General features: G+C 41.4%; 1 protein-coding gene across 2 annotated transcripts; it reads right to left on the bottom strand.

Moving 5' to 3' along the window:
* Nucleotides 1–1,042: 1,042 nt before the first annotated feature.
* On the bottom strand, nucleotides 1,043–22,601 carry brwd1 (bromodomain and WD repeat domain containing 1). Of its 2 annotated transcripts, none has more exons than XM_018662056.2 (44): nucleotides 22,218–22,601; nucleotides 22,044–22,102; nucleotides 21,887–21,916; nucleotides 21,598–21,657; nucleotides 20,543–20,693; nucleotides 20,195–20,293; nucleotides 18,920–19,080; nucleotides 18,429–18,650; nucleotides 17,734–17,834; nucleotides 16,788–16,858; nucleotides 16,547–16,647; nucleotides 16,355–16,395; nucleotides 16,154–16,255; nucleotides 14,647–14,800; nucleotides 14,397–14,531; nucleotides 13,913–14,041; nucleotides 13,587–13,735; nucleotides 13,246–13,322; nucleotides 12,842–13,072; nucleotides 12,490–12,673; nucleotides 12,118–12,208; nucleotides 11,747–11,857; nucleotides 11,543–11,613; nucleotides 11,023–11,251; nucleotides 10,731–10,847; nucleotides 10,195–10,302; nucleotides 9,579–9,703; nucleotides 9,290–9,372; nucleotides 8,842–8,953; nucleotides 8,219–8,280; nucleotides 7,947–8,102; nucleotides 7,623–7,743; nucleotides 7,346–7,471; nucleotides 7,047–7,113; nucleotides 6,668–6,718; nucleotides 6,283–6,408; nucleotides 6,021–6,173; nucleotides 5,775–5,935; nucleotides 5,402–5,574; nucleotides 4,858–4,983; nucleotides 4,522–4,725; nucleotides 4,117–4,434; nucleotides 3,792–3,947; nucleotides 1,043–3,675 (listed from the first exon to the last, which is right to left on the bottom strand). In XM_018662056.2, the coding sequence occupies exons 1-44, from the start codon at nucleotides 22,252–22,254 to the stop codon at nucleotides 2,210–2,212; spliced, it is 6,807 nt and encodes a 2,268-aa protein (XP_018517572.1). In that variant the 5' UTR covers nucleotides 22,255–22,601; the 3' UTR covers nucleotides 1,043–2,209. The 2 variants fall into 2 exon arrangements, with proteins under 2 accessions (XP_018517572.1, XP_018517571.1); XM_018662055.2 differs by having other exon boundaries at nucleotides 11,735–11,857.
* Between the last annotated feature and the right edge of the window lie 1,575 nt (nucleotides 22,602–24,176).

Raw genomic sequence — 24,176 nt, forward strand, 5'->3', positions numbered from 1 at the left:
GATAGAGACATATATAAATACGTGTTAAAGAGCGTCATCTTCATAGAAAATAAAATGCTGTGATACTGTAATATCATTCAGAATGTGGCTGTAATTTTCTACGGTTGTAAGGAAACTGTAATTACAAACTGTACGAATCAAAATCTGTCGAAAGTGCGACAAGCTACCGAGCTACATTACGTGATGTCATCACGCAGAACAGACGTTAAGTCACATCGGTCCTTTTATTGTGAAGGGTTTTTTGATAAGTCCTTCACAATAAAAGCAGGTAGAATCATTCGGCAAAACTGAGCTCACTGAATCTCATCTTTGACTCAATACTTAAAAGCTGTTTTAAAAACATGAGGAATATCTAGCATGTTCGGATTATAAAAGACCAAATAACACTGAGAAACCATAGATAATGACAATGGAGACAGCAAAAACAGTTGGCGCTTTTAGCTGTATAAACAGCTGGTAAATGATTTATCAAGAAATCAATTATTTTGTCCTCCGGGATTTGTCTCAAAATACTGCAAAGGGCACCTGTCCACGTACCATCTGGGAAGCTTGGAGTGTACAACAGCCATAAAATGACTGTTGTTCAATCAGTTGAAATGCAGAGTTTCCCACATTTGCAGCACTGAACTCACCAGATCAGCCACTCTACACAATCCATCTGAGAGCTGGTCAAAGGCCTCGACAGTCTCAACCCCTGGAGGACAAGAACAAGCAAAAAGCTTAAGTAGTAGCTTAAAAAATAAAAAATAAAATTTTGTCTCTGCAAATCTCAAATAATGCATATCTATCATTAATGTCCAGATACTTATAAAGCAATCTCATTACTGTATAGTCCAAGTTACTATTTAGTTGAGTGAGGATTCAAGTTGAAAGAGCATTTAGTCCACACTGTAATCAGGTTTTGAGAGTTGGGTCAACTTAATGAAAATCGTAATCCATAACAAATCAGACACAATGCAACATTAAATGATTTGCCATTATTTTCCAGCAGGTGGATCACGCTCATGATGTAAATGTATAAGATTAAGTCCAACACAGAATACACCTTGAAATGATGTCTTTATTAATAGGAGGAATAACTCATTCATTGCACTCCACAACCACATTGCGTTAATAGTTTTCCTGTGAAATCTGTTTATTAAAGGTGTAGTACGAAAAACATTAAGCAAAATGTCATAAAGCGACTATTTAGAAACCTCCCCATAAACAAAACTAAACCATGTGACTGGCAAAATGTTTTAAGTCAACTCTGAAAAAGAATTTAATACTGAAAATAGGTAACACAGAACAATAAAAGGTCTTCCCAATATGAGAAATCACAGTATTTTGCAATAAGTACTTTTGGTAACTTGTACTCGGCAAAAAGGTACCAATTTGTGACATATGGCAAGACAATGCAGTTAAATGTAAAAAAAAAAAGAAAAAAAAGCTCAAATTTAAATAAATGTTTTGCTACTGACTGATCAACCCTTTCAGACGATGTCGTTCTCAATCACATATTTACATCTATTCACTAGGAATACAACACAAAGCTAATGAAAAAAAAATGAAATGGTATGGGGGCGAGAAAAAAAAAATCATACTCGTTCATTTGGCTCATATCAAAACATAATACGATCAAGCATTAAGTGTGTGGATTTACAAAGGAGTGCTGTAGTCAAAAGTCTGAACATGGATTCGTTTTTGTCCCAGTGAGTGTGCTTGGACATCAGCCGACCTGGAATTGTTTCTTTTCCTTACCTTAGCTCAAAAAACAACTGCATGTCTGAGACTACAGTAAACTTAGTTAACCCCTGAGTTTCTAATGCAAAACTAGTGTATGAAATACCTCATTACAGTGTATCTTAGTGCAAGCCAGCAATATGCTTGATTAAACAGAGGTATATTAGATAGCACCCAAGCGGACAAGATTCCCCAGAATGGTTACTCTGCTGGCCAAATCACAACAAGCAGTATGGGAGTTGGTGTTTTGCTCTGTATCCTTGTGAAAACCAGCAGTTCAAATGCTTGAATTTGTATTACATCTATAAACATGTTTTTTTTTTCATAGAAAATATAAATATCCCTGAATGAAACAGATTCACAGCATTTTCTCTCGAGGACTCCAGTGCTACTACCATAACATGGCCATCAAGTGTCTTTAAGGTCTCCAGTTACTGTCCATCTCCGTCTTTTCCTCTAAAGCCTGTAGTTCCAGCCGCTACGTCCTTCATTCGCTGTCGTGATAATTTACTGTCCGCTTCCCCCGGTTCCGGGTATTCACACGCGTCTTTCGCTGCGGTTTGCTGTTGTACGCCTCGTCGCTGTCCTCCTCCTCGTCTGAGGCAGCCCGTCGCCGGCGCTGCCTCAGCTGGCGGCTGGCAGTCCTTTCGCCGATCCCAGACCGTTTGTGACTTCTCCTCTTTGGACTGCTGTGGGACCCTGAGCTGGCTAATGAGTTTTCAGAGGCTGAAGACGACTGCTCGCTTTCCGAGTAAGAACTGTGGTTGCTGCTGCTGTAGCTTTCCTTTCGTTTGTGTTTTGGCTTCCTCGCGTTCCTCTTCCCGCCCCGTGAACGACCGACATCTTCCTCGTCCTCCTCGCTGGAATCAGACTGGGAAGAGGTGTCCTCCTCATTGCTGTTATCATCCCCTTGTTTGGATTCCCTTTTGGGACGCTTTGAGGAGCCTGACCTACCATTTTTATTGTTCTTGGACACTGGCTCCTCTCTCTCCTCCTCCCCATCTTCAGAGTCTGAGGTGTAAATACGTTTTCTCTTGGAAGACAGCTGATTCCTGGTTTCACTGGGAGAGGTTCTGTTAGACTCTCTCTTATTGTACTTGTCCTCCCTAGAAGCTGTGGCTGTTTTGTTGCCGTTTCTCTGTTTACCCTGGCTCACAGAAGCAGAGTCTTCCTCCGAAAAAGAGTTGTCACTGATGTATTTCTTTTTTGGTAGGGCTCGGAGACTCAGCCGTCTATTTGATGTGTTATCTGAATTATCCGACTCTTCGTCTGATGAGCCGGTGGAGCGTTTCCTCCTCGACTTCCTTTTGGGTTTGTATTCCTGCTCAGAACTCTCTGAAGCAGAGGTGCCACCATGAGGCCGTTTAGATTTGCTTTTGTTTCGTGCTGACCGCCTTGTCTTTGTTTCAACCTCAATTTCCTCACTGGAGTGATTGCTTTCTTCTTCACGCTCTTTGTCTTTTTTCAGTCTCGTCTTGCGTGGGCTGGATCTCTTTGGAGAATCACTGAGTTCGTCTGATTCTGCACCATCCAGTTTATTAGCTGAGGCAGATTTTTGTTTGTCTTGGCTTTTTGATGGTGAAACTTTACTCTTTTTCTTAGAGTCCTTGTGGATCACTTCCTCCACATTTCTCCCGTTTTGGTGTGGGTGTTTCTGGGAACTGTGGTCTTTGTCCTCTTCGTCTGAGCTTACAGGAGGTTTGTGTCGTGTCACTCTGCGTTCAGTGTCCTCTACCTCCTCCTCTTCCTCCTCACTTGTAATCCTCTTTTTCCTGGCTGGAGTGGTTGCTGTGCTTCTAGAAGGTTTCCGAGACACGGCCACCTGTTCCTCTTCCTCCTCCTCCTCCTCCTCCTCAGCTTCACCCGAACTCTCCTCTGCCGTTTCCTCCTGCTCAGAGTTGCTATCAGACTTGTGATGTTTTTCACTGTGTCCGTTCACATGGGACAAAGTATCTGCACAAGAAAAAGGGGAAAGAATCCAACTGATTAGAGAAACTTCAATCCCCATTTCCAAGCAAGCGGAACCTAGAAATCAAAAACCAAACATGACTGATGAGGACATTACTCACCATTTCCCTTTGTTTTAGCAGCTTGTCTTGACGTCCTCTGTTTGTTGGACCTCGTGTCGCCATTCTGCTGATTCTGGGAGGAGGATGAAGCGTCGCTGTCATTTCCATCCCCCTCGTCCTTGGATTCACGACCTGATTCTTTCATATTCCGAGAACCTAAAGAGTGGCACAGGAGCGGAACTGAGTAAAAATCTATCCCGTAAGCTCCCTAAAATAAAAGAATGCACATAGGACTGTTTACATTTGCGAGATCTGAAAGCAATCTGTATTCTCCATGAGGATCCTACTCTTTCTGACAGCTAAGAACACATAATTATTTGCCCACCCCGTGTTGACGGGCCTCCATCTGAATCTGAGCTGCTCTGGATCACTGCAGTGCGTTTGCTGGCCCGGGCTGTATGGCGAAGCCGGCTGCTGCTTCGTGTTGGCTTCTCCTCCTCTTCATAGTCTTCATCTGATGCCTCGAGGAGTTTGATCTTATTCACAGCTGCCCTCGCCGTCTTTCTCTTGAGTGACCTGCGGCCCGTGACTTCCTCTTCCTCCCTGTCCGAGCCCTGCGACGTGGCTCTGTCAGAGTCCTGGTGGTGACGTCTCTCCCTGCGAGACGACCGGCTGCTGTGACCGTTCATCTCCGCTCTGCCCTCTGAAAACGAGGCCACGGAGAGGGATGTCAACTGTGATTCACTGGGCTTTAGGTTTAAAGGGGATCTGCTGGGTCTGTAGAGTTTACCTGTCCGTTTCCTGTCTGCAGCAGCGCTGTTTCTGGTCAGCCGTGTACTCCTGCTGTTTTTACTCCTGCTGGGGTAGCGACGACCTGAAGACTGGGAGGACACTTCACCATCCTCACCCTCTTCACCTTCACTGTCAAACTCCTCCTCCTCCTCTTCCTCCTCCTCCTCTTCTTCTTCCTCCTCTTCACTATCACTCTCTGCAACTGGCAACAGTATAATATTTCCGGACATCATTTTTGGGTGTTTTTTTTCAAATGTTGTGTTATAATCTTCTAGTTTTTCTCTGTATCCAAATACAACACATGATATATTTGAAAACCAGGTTTGTTCCTGACCTTTTTTCCTCTGCTTGCCACAATTGCCTCTTGTAACTCTTGCTTTCTGTCTGCGCTGATGGTGCCTTGAGGAACCAGGACGTTTCTCCTCCTCTGACTCACTTGGCTCACTCTCACTGTCAGACTCTAAGGTAGAAAAACATGTCAATCACGTCAAGATTTAAACTAATGAGCTATCACACATGTCATTGCATGCTGGAAAACCACTCTAAAAATGTTTCCTCTGAAGAGTCTTTAATTAGGGGATGTAAAAATTCAGACCGGAGCTTTCAGTTTTCAAACTACTCCCACGCAACACAAGGGACAGTATCTGTCTCCATTATTAATGTGCAATGGGAATGCTAAACTAACTAAATGAGGTTAGTGTGCTGTGTTTGGGTAAAACTGTAGAACAATGATTAATCTGAGCCGGGATTAAGCAGTTAACTGATAATTACAGCCACATAATGTTTCGCTGTAACAGTCATGACCAGCTTTTTGTCATTTCAATGATTTATTATAATTTAAGGACCTATTAATGATGGAGGCAAAGTTTCTTTTGTACCAGGTGTTGACGAAGCAGCTTTGGAGACTGAGTCGTCCTCCGAGGAGCTGTGACCTGAGCTGCTGCTTCGACTCCTCCTGGCTCTCTCAGGAACAGACACTTTGGCTGAGGTAGATTTGGTCACTGACGTCGACTCCACTTTTTCCTGAGTTTTGACTGCAGCCCTCTTTTGACTGATGAGAAAAGAAGAATGCAACTTTTTATCAGACACTGACATGGAAGGGTAATTATCTGCAAGGATTTCATGTTCTGACACTTTACTTTTAAACCTCTGTGCTGTATTACTAAGTGTACAAAGGGGGAAAAAAGCTTGCCCACTGATCCACTCAATTGTTAAGCAGGTGAGCTGAGGAGAGGCTCGAGTCAAACAGACCTTGTTGTGGCAGTGGGCTGATCCTGTTGCTGCATTTTCTTGCGGAACCTCTGACTGCGACGGAGTCTATCACTGCTCTTCACAGCAGTTTTGTATTCAGATATGATTGTTCTGATTTTGTCCTCGAAGAAGGCCGAGAGTCGCAAAGTCATACTGTAAATCTACGACAGAAGAGATGAGTCAGAGAGACTAGAATATAAAACATAACATACATGATGTTTTTCCAGGCTTTAATTACTCCCCTACCTTGGAGCGTTTATTGGGTGTGTAGGCTTTAGCATTGGCAAATATTAGGCGGGTGTCTTTGCAAAGCTCTATAGGGTTTTCATAGTGGTCCTCCTCCAGGGTCCTTTTCACTGTGCCAAAGTCCATGGGTGTATCGATAATGTCATGGTAGTCCTGGACAGGCACACAAAACACCATTTACACTTCATCTTTACCAAAACACGGGAAGACACAACACTAAAATGTAACCTTCTGATGCTGCTTTGTCAATAGCGTGACTCACTGGATAGTTCTGAGGATCCACAGGCTGTCTGAACGGTTCTGAGTCCTCACACTGAAATATGTAGTTAAGAAGATTCTTGCACTGTTCCTTCCAGGCGTCTCTGTCTGGCACCACCTCTACAGAACGCTGCGAATATGAGGAAAGGAGACAGGAGATCATCATGACATGTAACACATGTTTATCTGCTGCTGCTGCTGAATCATTAACAGCCAATCTGCCACCAAACTGTCATCTCTATTTCCTCATACAGATAGGATGTCTTGGTACAAAGTTTCAACAACTGATGCTTATTAATTCTTAATTTGTGTTGTCTTGTTTTTTTAAATGCTGGCAAAGGTATGAAACTGCATGTATTATCCATCATATACACTGTGCATCTTTTTACCTGACGTAACCGGTGTCCAGCTGAGGTTCCTGGTGCTTCTGTATCCTCATCCTGAACACAATAATCAAAAGTGGGTTACTTGAATCTGAGCTTTAAACAGATTTTCCAGTGTTGCAGAGACTAAAAATCGAATACAACCGTCCAAATATTCAATTACAACTGCTTATGGGAGATCGGTGTCTCCTAAATGAAACAAATCACAACATTGACTTAAATGGACTGGACATTTGATGTAAATCAGGTACTCTTCCTGCACTCAGATCTACATTCGTTTATCAAACTAATATGTAGCTCTACAGCAATTTCAGGAATATGTGACACATACAGTGCATAAAATGAATAAATGTCATTGCACTTCACATCAAAGCTGTTTACTTACCTCTTCATCATCATCCATCTCCTCAACAGCATTGTAAATCTCCATGATATCTGTGCAGCTTGGATTACTGACGAAAATAGGAAAAATATTAGAACTCAAGTCCACAACACGATTTCTTTAAGTGTCACTGTGCTTTACTTTGGCTATCATCACATGTTCTATAGACGTCTTTCCCTTCAGTTGTTGACAGACATGTTCAGACACTTTTTTCCCTCTTACAGATTCTGTTTTTAAAATAATCAATTCAATCATTATGTGACACATTTTTTAAGTTGCAAGTGTAAAGAGGAGGAACTTACTTGACAAATTTCTGGAGGACATTTGTGATGATTTTTGCAGAGTGGGCAATCTTGCTCCTTGGCTCATTGAAAGTGCGGGCGTTATGTGCAATATACCTGGCATCCCAAATTAATGCTGAGAGGCGTCTGTGGACCACCAGAGGTAAGTAAATATACTGAGTTACAACTTCAATAGGCAGATACAGTACAAGGACAGATCAAGAAATTAGTCTAGAGTACAAATAATTCCAGTAATTAACTCTGATTAGCTCACATTAACAGGACTGGTGGGACTGACCTGTAGAATCTGTGCATGAGTCTCAGTCTGATGGTTCCCAGATCAGTAGGATAGGCGATCACAGTACAGTAGGTGGGATACTGGACCAAGTCCACAGGACCAGAGAAGGGAGCTGCAATCTCTGCAGCGAAAACACAACAATGTTAGTGTAACTGGGAAGAAATTCTTTCAGGGTTAAATGAACATGTAGATACCCTGATGTGAGTGAATGACTGAAAATGACCCTGTGACAGATGTGGAAGAGGAAGTACGTGTTTTTTGTATGCAACCTAAACACAGCTAAAGAGAGTGTGTGCGTGTGTGTGCGTGTGTGTGTATACACACCAACGGTGATGAGCTGGTCGATGCCAGCGATGATGCGTTCACACTCCTCGTCCCTGCTCCTCTCCCCCCACTCCCCTGGCAGAGGTTTGTACATCAGCTCGCTCATCTCATCTGCTGTCACAGGGATACCACCTCCCTCTGTCTCTGGCTGTTGAGCTGCACAGCAAAGACAAACTTGTTCAATACAGAGTGAAATTAACCACTCACCATACCTTCTAAGCAGACCTCAGTATTATGTGTGGATGTGACAGTAAATGCGAGGTTTTAATTACCATCATCTGGAATAGGCTCCACATCCCAAGGACTCAGTTTCTCAGTTTCTCCGTTGTCCCATCTAGCGCAAACACAAAGCCACAGTCAACTCTCAAACAAATCTTTGATGTTTTTTTCTTCATTAATTAACTAGTAAATGCATGTTACAGTCTCTAACAAGATGTTTTTATTTTGTTTCAATTAAAAACTAGAATTAATGCTACTGTAATAACAAGAACACTGAGTGTAATAGACATGATCCCGGTTCAATATGACTGTTAACTATACACTGTAATCCCTCTTAATGACCACTAGGGGGCAAACAGATTAGTCATGGCCAATTGGCTATAGACTGAAAAACCACACATAATGGTTAAAAATAAGGATGTAAGATCTAACATCAAATATATTTTCAGGAGAGGAAGTGTTTGGCTTGGATTTGTGTTCACCACTCGTTGTCATTGTCACAGTCTCGAGGCAAACAACACAGAAGTGTCAGCCCCATATTTCATTTCACTCACTGCTGTCTAGCGAGACATACAGTGTCCGAGCTTTAAATAGTGACAGCAGCGACAGTCAAAATCAGTGTCTTAACACCCCCCTCCCATTCCCCTGTCCTGACAGCACACTGTGTTTTCCCCACCTGACTTTGAAACACTGGAAGAGACTGTCAGGATATTCTGGCTGGTAAGGCTCCTGACAGACGATGGTCCCAAACCACCAGGCATCATCTATTACTGAGCGAAACCTGTCGTCTGCAACAGGGAAAATATTATCAAATTCAGGAGAAGGAGAACAAAAATGGCACCTATTTATGCAGGAGGCAGCAGTGATGAAGCATTTGAAACAGGATGTATGTGAACAACAACAAAACCGCATTTATCAGCACCTACACGACGCAGAGCAGTAATGCACAAATTGAGAATGATCCTCACGCTGTTATAAGGCTCTTAGGCTTTCAGAAATGTTGGCATGAAGCTATTAAATTCACTCTAGGGAGCGTCTTTCCTCTGTGTAGATTAATGTATATAAAAACTGATGAAACAGAGACGAAGAGGAAGCTACTTAACATCTCTAACAAACAAACTTACTTGGTTGCCAGTTTCGACGGAGTGCCTCATCATAGCTTTGCCTCAAAACCAGGAAATCTATAACATCTGGCATGTCGTGATACCTATGGGAGGAATCATATTTAATGGGGAAGTACAATAAATTCTGATGTTGAATCAATCATGATGATGATGAAATTTTATATATATATATGTGTATATATATATATATTCAGTTCATACAAGAGGCTCAAAGGCCACATTCATGTTTGGTTGCTTAGGAGAATAAGAAAATCAACAATGTGCGAGTTCATGAAACTGAGCTTCTTACTTGACAGAGAACGACTTGTCTGTGATTTTGCCAGTGCCATGGTCAATAAGAGTGAGCTTCAGACAGCAGAGTGTTGGAGGGCAGACTTCATATTTGATCCCAGTGATCTTCACAAACTCTTGGTCCTAGGAAATACACACCAGGGTCTCCATTAATTCAGTCTGCTTTTCAAAGATTTGTACTTACACTAATGAGCTGAAACATTGTGACCACTCAAAGATGACATGAACAACGTTGGCCAAAGCGTCTGGCTTGGAGCATCTCTGAAACATCAAGCTTTGTGGGGCGCTCCAGGTCAGCAAAAGGACACTGGTCCATAGAGACAAACCACAAACTGGTGCATGGATTTACAGGGGCAACAAAGACTGGTCCAAACCAACAGAAGGGTACCGTGGCACAAATTGTAGGAAATTATAACGATGGTTATGGGACTATTGTGCACTGGGGCTGCATAGCCACAGAGCAGTGAGAGTGCCCAAGCTGGTCAGAATGTTTTGGCTCATCAGTGTATATTGTACATTATCTTGATTTTCTGTGTTTTTAATGACCTGAGATTATGTTCAATGGTCCTCTACCATGACTTTCCTACTTATCCTCTAATTTGCCTTAGTCTTACCCGCAGCTCCATTTTCTTCCAGGGCTGTTTGTCTAAGTTGATTGGGTACAGTTCATTCCGGCTCACCGCCTCAACATAGGCTTCATGTCCCTGTCGAAAGTAGATCACCTGACAGACACAGAGAACGCCGGCGCTTAGAAAGTTTACTGCTATCTATGCAATACATTGGCTGTGTACTTAAGAACAATCGAAAACATTAATATCTAACTACATCTCCCAATCCTTCTTTTCATTTTGTTTAGGGTTCATTTGCTGAGTTCTTTGAGTAGATTTCTCTGTTGTGCTAATGCAATGACCTAAAGTCTCTTGAGGAAGAATTAAGCTTGCTCTTGTTGTTGTGAGCAGCAGGATGTCAAGGCTAAGTTACGTCTGGAAAAATATTGATTTATGTTTAGAGGCAGAGCAGAAACTGGGGGATTAGGGGAAAAAAAGAAGCTAAAAACAAATATTAATTTGTACTATCTCACTGCAGAACGGTCTCTTTATAATGAAACTATGGCTCTGTAAAAACACAGACCCTAATATTAAGCACACACCTCATCGCCCATTTGGGGAACAAAAGGAGACTTCCTGGGGATGACATCAGTGATCCATGGTGAGGGTCTGAACTCATTGGACACTTCTCTGTTGATGGATGGTCTGGCCTTTGGACGCTGATTGGATGGAAAATATGAAATATAAACCTGTCTAAATTATTTCTTGCAGAATTCATCATTGTATTTCCTCAATGACAGAATCTAAATCACAGTCTGGGTGATGACTAATCGGTGATGTGTCAGGATTAGTAATCTCATGAGTGGAGTAGTGTATCTGTGTCTGACGACTCACCCGAGGTGACTTGTTCTTTGCCTTCTTGGCCTTCTCTTTGCTTTTTTTCCCAGGTTTTTCATCCTCATCACTCTGCTGCTGCTTCTCCTCCTCTTCCTCATTCTCTTCCTCCTCCTCTTCGGAGGTGCTGAGTCTGCGCCGCACTCGTTTCCGTGACGACAAGGGGGTGGAGGGCTGCAGGTTGATACCAGCGTCTGCCGTCCAGTCTGAGTACTCGCTGGATGTGTGGCTGTGCAATCGAGAGCAGTTATGATTTGTCATTTTTAGTTACATGGATGAAAATGGGCAACACAAAAACTTAATTAACCAAACTGTTTTAACCTGCTTGGGGTACCAGATGGATGGAGATTTCCACCTAGGTCAACACAGAGGAGTAGTTTTAACATCACAGTCATTACTTTCCGGGTTATATCATAATTTTTTGTGACTGGAGAAAACCCTTTTATCTGGTACTCTAAACAAGTTCAAACAAATTACTCTCCAACAATATGTGATCCTGTACGTCTATACAACTTTATACCTTGAGCTGTCACTGTTCCACTCCTCCTCATCATTGGACGACTCCAGTTCACTCCCATCCAATTCATTGTCCTGAACAGATTCAAAACAAAAATAAGAAATTGCTTAAAAATCAAAGAAAAAGAGAAAAAAAGGCTGCAGGTGTGCTTTTTAAATTTTCCCCAAAGTCACAGCAGAGTGGAAAATATGATACCTCAGTGTGTACCTCTGAGCTTGCGGTCTCTTCTCCCTCTTCACATGACAGGTCAATGAAATCCATCGTGTCACCGCGGCTGTGGCCTCGCTTAGAAGTGGGAGGCTCATCATCTGAATCATCCTGGGGGGACAGATGGGACTGACTCAACACCAATGCAAAGTTTTGTACAGAAATAGTTGCGAACTGGAAAAAAAAGCTGAAATCTCTGATAATAAATCAATAAACCCAATCCTCCAGAGGACATAGTGAACATTACTATACACAGTCTAGAGAGTACTTTGATACCATTCAACACCTTTAAGGAATATGTTGTAACATGTAAATATGGGTACACAAACCATTTAAGACTTCCTACACTATTGAAGGAAAAAGAAACCTACTCGGCAGCTACTGTAGATAATGCGTCTCTTCTTTGCATTGTACAGAGCCACCTCCTCGTCTCCTTTGGCTGTTCGGATGTCCTCCTGGTCCCTGAAAAACAATTTCCACAATGCTTAAAATTAAAGAGGAACATCATCAAATTTGAGAGTAAACTGAGATGTGTGTTAATATGAATAAATAAAATGTTAAATTCAGTTGGATATGATCTAAATATTGATCTGAGCTAAAACAGGAGTAGGATATATTTCCATTTACGTCATTTTAAAACATGATATTATAATCAACTATGATCTAACGAGAGTCCTCAGTCACACGTGCCATACATTCAGCTGTGGCTGGTAAAAAGTAATACCACCATCTCAGATATCTACCTGTAGCTGCTGGGTGCCAGTTCAGGCACCACCACCCTGCGTCTCCAGGCCTGCAGGTCTCTCTCAGTGGCCATCTGGCTGCGAGGAGCATTCTGGTGCATCTGCCGGACGCCCTCCACCTGTCCACTGCGGCGCAGGCCGACATTAGGAGGTGACTGCACATCTGCTCGATCATTCACAGACACTGCAGTGAAGGGAAAAAATCCCAAATATTAACCTTCAGTAAATGACTGTGCTGTATTTTCAGGACATTGCGGCAAACTACCAAAATCACACAGTTGGCCTGCAACAGCTGACCAGATCAATACATCAGCTAAAACAATCTAATGCAGCTCTGGTGCTGTATTGATACCTCTGCGTGGTGTGCTTGGTGCTGGTGCCAAGGCTGGGCCCTGTGCCTCTGCTTGCCCCTCTGGCCCTACTCCAGCACCCGGTGCTGACTCTGTCCCAGGCTGGTTCTGTCGGTCCTGTTGCTCCTGGAGCTGTCGGATGGCCTCATCCAGAAGGCTGCTGCGTCTTACCGTGACCTCCTCATGCTCTGCAGTCTGCTGGCTGATCACCTGCTCCACCACCTCGCCATCACCTGAGGATGTCATCAAACAGGGAAACCAAGAGCATGAGTGGATGGTAGTGTAGCTTCACACTGGACATATACTTACAGCAGGCTGCAAATATAGTTGGCTGATAAAGCAATTTTGTGATTTATGAATTTAAAAAATGTATGTTGGGCTGATTATGGTCACATTAAGGTCTTACTGGTGGCTACGTATCCCAGCTGCGGAACCAGGTGTTCAGCAGCAATGTTCTCCCTCCCTGGAACAAGACGCTGGTACCTGAGGTTAAAAAAAAAAAAAAAGTAAAACATTGCTATGTTTATTAAGATACATTTAAATAGAAGACAGCTGTTTATGCCAACGCTGACCTTTCTATTAAGTGTAACAGGGACAAAAAGACTATAAAGTACATAAAACAACTGCTGTAATCTACTCAGTAATGTTTTTAATCGTGGTTTAGGGCATCAGGAACCTGCATGGACTAAACATTAAATAAACAGAGATTGTATTGCTGCTGTATAACTAAAAGAAGATCATGTCTACCTCGGTGGATGAGGATTTCCATCCACGTCCACCAAGAAGGGCGGGGGCATGAGATGGGGTGCCTGCTGTGTTTGTTCATCCAACACAAAGCCGTTGGCGTCCCGGATCAGCGGCCTATAGTCTGTGTGGAAGAACACCTGGTCTGGAAGCTGTGTGGAAACCAGGAGGGAAGAAGCAGGATAAGATACCATGCTGCTTTTGTTGTGTTCATGTGATGGGAAATAAGGTTAAAAGGCTAAAAATAACATTACTGTGGCTGTTTACCTGGCAGGAAAGACAAACTCTTTGTGTTAAGATTTAAATGTACATTTGCAATTTATTCTTGCCTTCTCGTATGGCTTGGAACTGCCGAAGCCAAAGATGAGCAGATGGCCGTGAGAGTCTGTGCAGGCGAAACGTTGGCCATCGGGAGTGAATTTGCAGTCGAACACGGCTCCGTGACCCTGACCCTCAATCTGGAAGAAAAACACAAAATCACCCCAGGTACAGAAACTCATTAACAGGGAAGGCAAAAAAAAGGAGTTTTTAACAGTAGCCAAATGTTTTTTAGTTTTAGTTTTTAATGCAGGTCTTCAGTATGTGTTCACACTTTCAGATCCTGCAGGGCCTCAGAGAGGATTTTTAAAAATCACATTTTGTTTCCTCCTCATCACTAAATACGTAATAAACTAAGTCTGTTTTGTTACCATGTTGCCTATTACTGTATTAGTCATGCTGTGCATTGTGATATGTTTCTAAAGGAACATTGTTGACAAACTGCTGTGTTCTCCATCCTGTAAACACTCTGTTCGGATAGTGTGTCGGTGTTACCATGTTAAAGTAGTGCTGTGTGTTCGTCCCCCGCAGCAGATCCCATATGAAGACATTCCCATCATGGCCAGCAGATAGGATTATTCTTGGGTCAAAAGGGTGCGGTTCCAGGACAAACACCTCAGCCTCATGGCCCTGAAAACAGAGTTCATGTTTAAGTTAGTCAGTTTGTAAATGTTAAATTGGGTGGTTGTGATGTCCACTATGCTCAACATTTTACAAAGAGAAACACAACACTGTGCACAATTACTTTAAGGATATGTAGCAGCTGTCCTGTGTAGGAGTTCCACACTTTGAGGAGATGGTTGTTAACAGCCGTGATGACTGTATTGTCATGGCGATCCCACGCTACCATGGTGACTTTGGGTTTGAAGTAGCTTTCCTCTTCACTCAATGCTTCAGCACTGTAAAAAAAAAACCATCAAATTTGAAGATACACATAGCACAGGTTGCAGAGCTCTTTACTCAACAGAAATGACAGTGAGATAACTGGCAGCTTGTATCTGATGCTGCGAGTATCCCTGGAAATGAAGACCTTGTTTCCCATAATTTTATTTCCTGTTCCAATGAGCATGTTGCTACCCGTTCCCCCTTCACAGCATTGTGCTACTGAAGAAGACAAACAAGTTTCATTCATGCTCAAAAAAAAAAAAAAGAAAGGAAGAAAATCTGCAGTGCTATTTCCTCTCTTGTGCCAAAAAGCAACCCAGCAGATTTACCACAAATAATAATCCAACACTGAACAGAATGGCTACATTTAGTTTGACTTCCTCAGTTGTATAAACAATTAACTAAACCCATGTGATGATTTTCTTTTTCAATGAAACAGAAACCCTCTTTTATTGTTTTGCACTTCATGCTGAATACATTAAAGTGGACCCTTTGCAAATTAACACCCAGAACTGAATCTAAATGATTCATAAAAAATATAGCTGAGTAAAATGTTAATTATATTGGTTATTAAATGTCACAATGTAAAAAGCAGTGAAAATGTGTAAATGTCTTCGGCAGATTAAGAACTGTCAGTGAGGATATTTTATAGTTCTTCCCAAGACAGAAAGACAAGCTCTGGGTGGTGAACAAAAAAATGAAGGTAGCTCAAAGTCCAGCTACATTTATATTCATATTCAGTGATATACTCATTGGCACACATACATTCTCTCTATATGAATGTATGAATTCTATATGAATGACTATGAGGTAAGACCTGAGTGTTTGGAGACATTTCAAGTTTGACACTATGACTTTGTCCTATTACACATGGCTGTCTGATGGTAAATAAATTAAGGTCAACACGCAGGTTAATATAGCAATGAAGAAAAGAAAATCTCACTCAATATCATTCAGAAATAATAATATTACTTATAGAAGTCCAACATCTTTCAGTCCTTAGCTGAAAGTGATGTAAAGTCTTCACAACCTGTTAGTCACTGCTTCACAGACAGATGAGAGCCAACTCTCACACAATCTGACAACTGAACAAATAAAACATTTGGGCCAATGGATTCCTCAGCTGACATCAGCACCTGGTTCACTTGGACATGCTCCGACAGCTCTTTGAGGCAGCTTAGACAGCAAATGGTTGCGCCTCATTTAACAAATCTGCCAGATACTTTTACAGCAATTGAGAATCTTGTTCTTGCATATCCTGTTGCTTGTACAGCGTATTTCCTCATCTCATTATATTATTTCTGAGAACAGATAGATGAGATCACTTTCATCCACACGGATGTGTAACTTTAAAAGTTGGTCCTTACCCTGGAAGAGTGGCGGACATGTTGAGCAAGATGCACCTCCATTGCTGCCGCTGATGGAGCTTCCAGATCCGTGCTGTCCCATCACGACTTCCGCTCACAAACCTGAACCACAGTGACACTGTTACATTTCATTCACCATTAACTACAGTGCTAAATACATGATGCAATAAAGCAATTGAATATACAGTCGTTTTATCATACCTTTCACCTGAGTGGCAAAACTGGATGCTATCAACTTTGTCCTACACAGAGACAACAGAAATATGGAGAATGATCATTACACTTCTGTGCTATGGCTGATGCAGAGCTGAAAGTTTATGTGAGCACGTTCTGTTTGTATAATCTGCTACAGCAGCAATATAAACATTAATCTGCTCTTGAGAGGGTTCTTACCGTGTGCTCATGGAGCTCTGATATCTTTTCTGGACTGCCGCTTCCCAAGTAATATATTCTGATGACATCGTCGGTACTTCCTGTTGCTAAGAATATCCCACCTGAGAAAAAAAAAAAAAAACTTGTATGTCTATCAAAATTATATGCTAGCTAGATGATAATTCTGAGAGCCGTGCAATGCTAAAACACAAGTAGTAGCGTTTACATACAACATAACAGTCTACCTTAAATGACTTATTACCTGGACTGAATGAGGAGCACACAGTCTGAACTCCTGGCCTTGGCCGCTCTGTAAATTTATGTGGCCGATCACTTGAAGGACAGTAGAGAAAAAGATTTTACTGACAGGAAAAGGGCTTTTTACTGACACACAACAAGAACACAGTAAAGACAGGAGCAGTGCTATTTATCAGTCCAACAGTCAGTGAACGTTTCATCTACTCTAACCGGCATTTCAACTTCAGATGTGATTACAGTCAGGTCAGATGTCGTGTCATTGTTTTGTCAGATGAAGCTCATCCACATACTTTGAAGAGAACAGACACCTTTTAGCTCAAGTCTCTACTGTAATCTAACTAGTTTAACCCTTTTAAATAAATGCTTTCTACCTCAGCTTTTTAAGCCACAACAAGCACTTTTCATACTCAGTGTTATAAATTAAAAAGGTGCTCTATTAGTGCTATAGTCACAGTGTTGGAGCAGGATGAAAAACTGTCAACCCAGTTTGGCTTGTTTATCAGTATTTGCTGCAGGCCTACTGTCAATTTACAGTGGGAGAGCTGACATTTTTAACTGCCATTTACATGACAGTCTACAACTTAGCATGTTACGTTTGCCGGGAAAGTTGTTAGTTCAACTGATACATAAGCAAACAAGACTTTTTCTTTTTTTTTTTCAAACAGCAACAGCCATTCTGTTTCCTTTGAATCCTTATTATATCGTTCTCAATTTTTAGCTTTCATAAGCTAACTTTTAGGGTAGCAGTAATATATTAACTTATGAGAGCTAACTTTTAGCTTATGATAGATTTTCAAGGTTTTATCGAAACACACAGTATTCATGGCAAACAGTGATATTCAAAAACAATTAACAGATTCTTAGTTAGATTTTTAAAAATACTATGGCAGAATGTTTGTGAATGAAAACCTCTGAAACACACATGCTGTTACCTAACAAGCAGCACCCACCTGAAGTTGATGTTGTTGACGTCCCACTGCCAGAAGCAGACCGTAGCATCAGTTCCAGTGGACAGCATGTAACGTTTTGAGCCCTTGGCAAACGGTGAGAACTGAAAACACAAAACATTCACAGATCAGGCATCTGAATCACTCTGGACTAATTTATACATTCTGCGTAGACAGTCAAATATTCACACCTCTCCCTCTTACTATCTAAGTCTGGCCTAAATCCTGATCTTGAGCCAACATGCAGAAGACCTTGGTTAAATTTTATTTACTGGTGTGCAACACAGATCCTCAGCGGTTCAAGGGATGGTGTGAAAATCAACAATAATTGACAGGTTCTCTGGATCTGAATAACACTGTTCTGGCACTGTATAAGAGAACAATGTTCTCACACTTGGCTAAGGGATAAGTTGTCATAGCAATAAAGAGAAGATGACATGAAGACTCATGGAAACAGATGCTCCAAATAAAACAAGACCTTGCCAGACTTACTACCAACTCTTCTTGAATTATTTCAGTCACTGTCAATTTGCAAAAACATATTACTACTACCCAACATATGCCATAGCATATAAATTAATTAATTAAAATAACGAGTACGGTCATAGGTGGAAAGAAAAAAATACGCTTAGTATATTGCGATTTTTTTAAACACGATAGCCCCACATTAAACATGACTGTATATTAGATTCCTTTACTTGAAGGGAGGTAATGGATCCACTGTGCCCCTGCAGCACAGCCACAGGGGCACAGGTACGAAGGCACCACACACGGATGGTCTTGTCACAGCTTCCGGCGGCAATTAGCGTGTTCTCATAATTAACTGCCAGGTCTGTGATTTCTGCAGAGTGTCCTCGCAACGTCGAATGAAGCCTTCCATCGAACGAAGACCAAATCTTCACCAAACAGTCATCCGAGCCCTGAAAAAGAGAAAGAATAACTTTAATATTTTTACCTCATCATACATTAGAAAATAAGTCTTGGAGGCATAAGTAACTTGGATCTGATCTAACAATGTTACATATGTACAGTCACAGTCAGCTGAGTGTTAAAATCTTAGAAGTGCTGTATCAAAAAGAAAATCAGTGCTTTAAAGGATCCAAACAGACTTAAAATTACTGCGATCACAAAACATTATGCAGGGGTGTATTTTTGAGTGGAGAGGGTATGTAGACAAATTCCGTCTTACTGTGAAGATCCTGAGACCGGTGCGATCAAATGCGATACAGTACACTGCAGACAGATGCCCCAGGATCCGCCTATGCAGTCGCATGTGCTCATAGTTGCTGACAGGATTGATGGAGCTGAAGCGATGCACTCCCGTCAGCTCTCTCCCTCGATGCACCTTCACTGTTGATAATAAGATACCAATGATCAGAAGAGTGATGAAACTAAAGGACTGCAACAGGACTGGTACCAGCACAAATGCAGCAGACGTGGGACATATTTAATCTAATGTGGGCAGGGACAGGGGCATTTAAATCACAGAATGAAAAGAAACATATGGGAATACAAGAGGCTGTTACTCTTGGGCTTAACAAAGTATGCAAATGTTTTGTATTTCAATAAATCTTATGCCTCTCATTACAGCACCAAATAAACTTTTTTAGTTTAGTCACTGCCATTCCTAATTCAAATCCAGTCTGTAAACAATAACAATATCACTGCTGCTCTGAAGTCAGATGCATCTGGTTTGTATCTGTTACTATGGGAAATGACAAAATATCAGAGAAACATGAACACCATCCATAATGTTTTTTTTCTGCTTTAAATTCTCGCTGCCTCAAGCTTAAGTTTTTCTAAGCATGTAATGATTTTCTGTTTGTGGGGTCATGCCTTCCAAAAGGTGGTGTACTGAACAGTTGAGTAACTTCGATAGCATTCCTTCTAAAATGAACTAAATATCCAAAAGGCGGCCTACATGTGCATTACTTTCCCTAAGGAAGGACAGGTTTTAAATAAAAAACACCATTGCGAATAGGCATAATGAGAACATCTGAAGCAGTGTGCAGGAAAAAAATAATTCTGTGCAAATCTCTATATGAAATGATGACTTATAATCACAATTACTGTCATCACAATAGCAACAAAGACTGCAGTCTAACAGGCTGCATCAAAGCACCCAGTCTGGCTAAGTCATTGCAGTGGACCATACTTAGATTTGCCAAAAACAGACTGACAAAAGGCCTTTAACAAAAATTTAGATAGTCAGGAAAAAAAGAGTAATACACAGAGCATTACACAGTGTGCACAGCGCGTAACTTAGGACTTGAATTATTGCATTACCCAGTTATTCAATGACTTGTCAGTGCACACATCACATGCATGGTTAGTGGAGGGCATTTAAAAATACTGCCAGACGATTCCATGCCAAGAACATGTAACAAATCCCAACACATCCACTTGTCCATTTCATTTTTCTAAACGCACAGAACAGAGGAACATCGAGCAAGGCCAGTCGTACCTAAGGGTGGAGGGTTCTTGCAGTTCAAAGGCCTCTCTGGTGGTCTGCCCCGGTGAAGGGCTGCATATGATGAAGCTTTAAACCACACACTGTCGCAGTCTGAAAAACAAAACAGAAAGTTCAGAGATGACGATTCAGCTGATCAGCAGCTGCTTGTGGTGAGGGGAGTATATCAGTTCTGACGGCTGCACAAACCAAGAAACAAATCAAACCTTTATATTGTGTAAAGCTCAATATTCATCAGTGTAAGTGGCATGTATAATTTCCACTACGCTGTCAGTATTGGGAACAAAAACTTATTATAAATTTCTATCCCCAGGAATAAGAGGAGTTCTGAAGATTGTGTACCTTTCGGGGTCCTAAGCATCGACTGTTTTCCGGACCCCAGGAGAGAATGTACACCTGGGACACATGACGGCACCTCTTTGTCAAGAAGTGGTCCAATCTGCTTACATATCTGTAGCAAATGGTCTGGTGCAATGTGTCTGTTGGCTGCAACCTGTCAGAGCAAAACAAAGACTGAGTAGTGATGTGACACTGCATACAGATCACTGCTGAAATGACCAGACAATTAATGGATTGAGGGAAAATGAATCAGCAAAAAAAAAAAAAAAAGACTAAAATGCCAGACAACCTTTTTTTAAAAAAAAGGAATTGCTGCTCTTTTGGATCATTGTAAACTTAGATTAAACTTGGGTTGATTTTGTTTTAAGAGCAAATCTTACATACAGTATAAATTAGAAACAATGAGGTATGTGAAAACTGGCAACCAAAGAAATCATATTGTTATCTTGTATAATGCTTGATTTGAGACCTGTGTATGAATATATTATAAAACCGACTATATAAATAACATTTTGTGGTATTTATGTTATGTAATACCGGGAGTTTTAAGACTTTTCCAGGAGCTGCACTTTCGTGAAAATACATGTCTCATAGGGTGTCTGGTTGTTTCATGTGCTTCTCAACTGCTCTTCTGGGAGGCGGGGCCTCTTATGCAAAACTTTCTCATTTTACGGACCAATCAGAGCGCCGGTCACATGCACAACAACGCAGATACAGCGCATCTCGGCCTCTGATTGGTCAGCGGAGACGTCGCTACGTGCGAGGAGCCGAACTACCCACCCTATCTGCAGTACAACAGTCGGGACTAAATAATATTAAACGCTCCGTTCAAATGCCGTTTTCTGAGCCAACATATCGCAGTTCCCACTCCTGAAAAATTAACCCAGCGAGAAGGAGCTTTTCAATCGTCCCGACTCACGCACCTTGAACAGTAGTGCCAGCAGGAAAAAGAACAAAGACCGTAAACAAGCACGGAGCGTGGACACACAGTCCCCCTGTCACAAGACAATAACAACCGCCGACAATGAACTTAACAACAGACTGAAGTTAAATCTCACCACATCTTCATATGTTCTCGGGTGCTCGTTTCCAAGCCAGTCCAGTCTCCTGGGCAAGAGCTGTTGAAAAATAAACAAGAGTTTTTTCCCCATATATAAAGCACAAAAAACCGCCAGCAGGTACATATTAAGCTAGTAAAAGACACCGGGTGATGTCAAACGAGTGAGACGTACAGAGGTATTAAAGAGTCGACAGAAGTGAGACAAGTTTTATACCGAGACTCAGTCAACACGGACAGATAGCAGCAGCTAGCAGATAACAAGCAGCAGAGACAGCGGGGATACACACCTGATATTCCTCCAGTTCGCTCGCCAGGACCTGCAATGGATTAAAAGAGTCGATTCAGACCCAGACTGCCTCTATTAAAACTAACTCTATTATCAACTAGCTAGTCAACTATTTAAAAAGACTAACACACTGTGCCAGTCAAGGCACGCCAGCTCACCTCAGCCGCTCTCCGACATGGACCCGTTGTTAGGAAACGAGAAATCAAGTAATAGAGCTCTGAAATTGAACAGGGAGGAAATTAACCGTGAGAAAAAGCAGTTGGGTTATCAATTAGCACGAACCGTATCGTTGTAAATTGAGCTATCAGTTGGGGTTTACTTCTGCGGCTTACCCGACTCAAGGAGCGAAGTGTTCCGATTTTTGGCCATTGAATCGGCCGTGATTTTGGAGAGGAGAAACAAATTTCAGGCTAACTTTATGACTACAGAGAACAGGATATATTTATTTAATTTCGGCTACACAGCTCTGACCCCCTCCACGGTTGCTCCCGCTTTCTATTCAGCCTGTTTGCAGTCGCCATTGGAAGGATGAGGCCTCAGCGAAACGAGTTACTTCCGCCACAGCGGAGCAACACAGGAAAAAGGGGGTGGGGAGGAGCGCCCTCTCAACAAAAGACGAAAGTAAACGTTAGCTGACGAGCTGGCGACATTTGCATTATTTGAGTGTTACATCACACAGATACGATTCTCAAACCCATTTGGAAAATAAATTATTCATAAAAAAATAATGATAAATAAAAAAAAAACGTTACACGCAACGCATTAATCAAACGTCCCCCCCTTTTTTATCGACCAAGGTCGTGAGTCCTGAACATGACGTCATAGGTAATGGCTGCCAAATTTGCTTTATTAATCTCTTTATTGATACGTTATGTTTTATTAATTTTCTAAAAAAATAATCAGGTTAGTCCTCTGTAGGAGCGAAGGGGCACTACAACATGGTCACTTAGCTAATTTCTATGTTGTACTCAGAGGTGAGTCATTTATTAATGTTAATATTGATGTAATGATATATAGCCAATTGGTATTCATTCTAAATATTATTTCAGCAATCAGCAAGTTTTTTAAGCAGTGTTGTCTGGGGCCCAGAGATTTTCAAGAGCAGTGGAAAAGAGGGCCCATATGTTTTCAATATGCTTTGTTTATTTTATTTAAGAATAAAAGGATTTCCCAAAACTGTTTGTTTGAGGACGGAGTTTATAGTATAATCTTAAAGTAATCATAAATGAGTTACCGCAGCTTATTTAATGCTCATTTGGCCAAATAATAATTGTTAATGTTCAATGTTCATTTAATACTGAATGAAAATATGGTCAACACAAATCTGCTGCAGACATGTGGGCTAAAGCTGTTGAATATTGTTTCATTTAACAGAAGTGGAATGGTATGTATCTACGTTATTCATGTGGCAGGTTTATTAGAATGCATTGCAGCAACATGTGCTGTCAAACAGCTCAACCTAGAAAGCCTTTACACCCAGCCCTCATCATGGGTGCCAGTGTTAGATATCACAAGGTAACAGTCACTGGGAATGAAACATGAAAGTGAAAACTTCGTACTTGACTCACAGGCTACTGTTTACCAACAACTGCCTTATTTATTGGATATATTGTAGGTTAGGAGAACCTGAAGGGTCAAGCAAGGCTGGATTACCAACTTGGCAAAGGGGCTCAGTTTTTAGGCTCAACCAGACCAGGGGCCCTGTGTCAAAATATGATAGTGATTATCATTGTATTTTATGCTATGGTCACATGGTGCTTTCTTCTAACTAAAGTTACATTTCATCAGATTTACCACAAACTGACATGCAGAACACCTGTGGCCACATAGAATTACAGTATAAGAGCAGTGGGTGGTGTCTGCATATAGTGCACTATATGTCCTATATTTGATAGAAATTTGGAGGCAAAAGGAGTCCAACTGCATATTTAACACAAGTTAATCTGGCCACTAATAGTTACGTTTTTTTTTATAAAGCTTTGTACACTACAAACATTTAGCAAATTCCTGGTTAGGATGATGCTATCAATTTAAAAAGATGTTTAACCATCATATTTTGTATTGTTGAGTAGAAATACGTGACAACATGTAGTTAATACTTCTCCAGAAGTGAAGCACATGAAGTTAAACCAGCTGCTATATGAATATACCTGAAATGTATATGATATAACTAATATCCAACTGGATCTCGAACAAATCAGTCTGCCTACTTTAGGTTTATAGCTATAAGATATATCTCCATTAGTGCTCTTACTGGAAAACGATATAATTATGTTCTCACTTCAGTGGTT

Source organism: Lates calcarifer, linkage group LG21, assembly GCF_001640805.2.
Source record: "Lates calcarifer isolate ASB-BC8 linkage group LG21, TLL_Latcal_v3, whole genome shotgun sequence".
Lineage (NCBI taxonomy): Eukaryota > Metazoa > Chordata > Actinopteri > Centropomidae > Lates > Lates calcarifer.

Excerpts from the sequence above, each read along its gene's own strand:
- brwd1 (XM_018662055.2), bottom strand. The coding sequence starts at position 22,254 with ATGGCCAAAAATCGGAACACTTCGCTCCTTGAGTCGG. Across the intron at positions 11,614-11,734 it reads GCTCAGAGGTACACACTGAG|GACAATGAATTGGATGGGAG; the intron begins GTATCATATTTT and ends GAATCTGTTCAG. Across the intron at positions 9,373-9,578 it reads GACAAGTCGTTCTCTGTCAA|GTATCACGACATGCCAGATG; the intron begins GTAAGAAGCTCA and ends TTCCTCCCATAG.